Below are 1,856 nucleotides of genomic sequence, written 5' to 3' on the forward strand. Positions count from 1 at the left end.
CTTCCTGAAATCTCCAGTAGTAGCTGTAAGGCCGAAAATTACTATTCAGGTATCACTTCCTTAATAATGCGGCCAGAGAGTTAGCTATAGAGTATTCAATGCGGTGATAGCAGTTTTCTCTTTAGATATTTTAGGACTTCCCTCTATCTTGTGCTTTCGTGATGCTTATCCATATCAATAGAATCTCTTGAAACGCTGCCCTGGATGGCAGGCCACCCCTTCGGACCTCGACTTTGCTCAACCGAGGAGGGATTCATCCTCGAATCATCGTCGTGGACCCTTATGATCAAAACTAACCTCTTCACTTACTAACACGAACTCCTCTGATTATTTTCGCCCCTCCTCAGGCTACTTCATGTCCTCGGATTGGGTCTTCGGCCCAATATATATGATATCGCTCCGAATCAGTAAGGTGGATGATCTGGCTTTGGTGGGTTACTGAAGCGGTGGAAGGCCTACAAAAAGCAAGCGCAATCAAAGAGGAGACTGGAGAAGACCTCTGGCAGGCTCGTCCATTGAGAGAGCTGGACGTTTTGCACCACACTTTGAGATACGTCTTCTTTGACTTGGAAGTTTGCCCCATCGAGTTTCCTCCAATGATAATCCTTATCTCTCCTAGTGGGGGCTGGGACGATTCCTCCATTTTTCCTTTCAACTTCTCATCTCTATGATCCCTTCCAACGAAGTGCCTCAACTTCCCTTGTCTAATAAGATTCTCAATTTTCTGTTTCAGGTCATAACATTCATCCGTGTCATGCCCATGGTCCCTGTGGAAGCGACAATATTTACTCTTATTGTGCTTATTGGGATCTCCCTTCATCTTCTCTGGCCTTTTTAGAGAAGGGTCGTCTTTGATTTGCATGAGCACCTGATCAAATGGAGCATTCAGGGGCGTATAGTTCTGGCTTCTTCCCAAAGGACTCGTCTTCCTGTTATCTCGTTCCTTCTTATCTTCCGTCCGTCCCTTCTTTGGACGAGGGCCTTGTTCCAAGTGGTGCACTGGGTGCGCTTCCATCCTTTCGGCTCTTTTCCTCTTCTTGGCTATGATCGCATATTCTGCATTCATGAAGTTCTGAGCCGAATGGACGAGCTCAGCCATGGTTTGAGGCTCATTCTTATATAGCTTGTGGATAAATAGATCAGAATTAATCTCGTTGTGGAAGGCTACCAATAGAAGCTTGTCATTTACCTTGTCCACACTAAGGGCTTCTCTGTTGAAGCGAGTGATGAATGACCGCAGGCTTTCATTCTCCCCTTGCTCTATGGTCAGCAAGCTGGACGAAGAACGCTTGTGTCTCTGTCCCCCGATGAAATTGTTAACAAACAATTTGCTCAACTCTTCGAAAGAACCTACAGAACTTGGGGGTATTTTGCTAAACCAAACTCGTGCCGGGCCTTTAAGGGTGGTAGGGAAGACTCTACACATGATTTCATCAGGGACCTCTTGAAGGTACATCGTTGTCTTGAAAGTAGAAATGTGGCCAAACGGGTCATGCGTTCCATCATATGAATCCAGGGAAGGCAGTTTGAATTTTGATGGCAGAGGATGACCGTTGATGGAAGCCGTAAAGGGAGAGTCAGTTCTGTGGACCAGATCTTCTATATGATTCGTCCTCCTCATGTTCTCTTTCATTTCCTCCATGACTTTCTTCATTTGGTCCATCTCTTCTTTCAAGTGTGGTACTGTCCGTGAAGTGGTGCCTCTTAACTGACTTCCAATTTCAGGATTTTCTCTATCATCATGACCTTGTGTTTGTCCTCCTCCTTCACGTTCCTCACGTGTCTGTCTTCTCTGATTGATCTCCATTCTTAACTCTTGGTTTTGGCGAGTCAACTCCGCCATTGCAGTCGCCATA

At 45.7% G+C, this 1,856-nt stretch overlaps 1 protein-coding gene across 1 annotated transcript; it reads right to left on the minus strand.

Moving 5' to 3' along the window:
- Nucleotides 1–343: 343 nt before the first annotated feature.
- On the minus strand, nt 344–1,642 carry LOC126705056 (uncharacterized). The gene has a single exon (XM_050404014.1). The coding sequence runs from the start codon at nt 1,640–1,642 to the stop codon at nt 344–346; it is 1,299 nt and encodes a 432-aa protein (XP_050259971.1).
- Nucleotides 1,643–1,856: the final 214 nt, after the last annotated feature.

The sequence above is a fragment of the Quercus robur genome, chromosome 11 (genome assembly GCF_932294415.1).
Source record: "Quercus robur chromosome 11, dhQueRobu3.1, whole genome shotgun sequence".
Taxonomy (NCBI): Eukaryota; Viridiplantae; Streptophyta; class Magnoliopsida; order Fagales; family Fagaceae; genus Quercus; species Quercus robur.

Coding starts and splice junctions, on each gene's coding strand:
- LOC126705056 (XM_050404014.1), bottom strand. CDS start 1,642: ATGGAGGAAATGAAAGAGAACATGAGGAGGACGAATCATATAGAAGAT.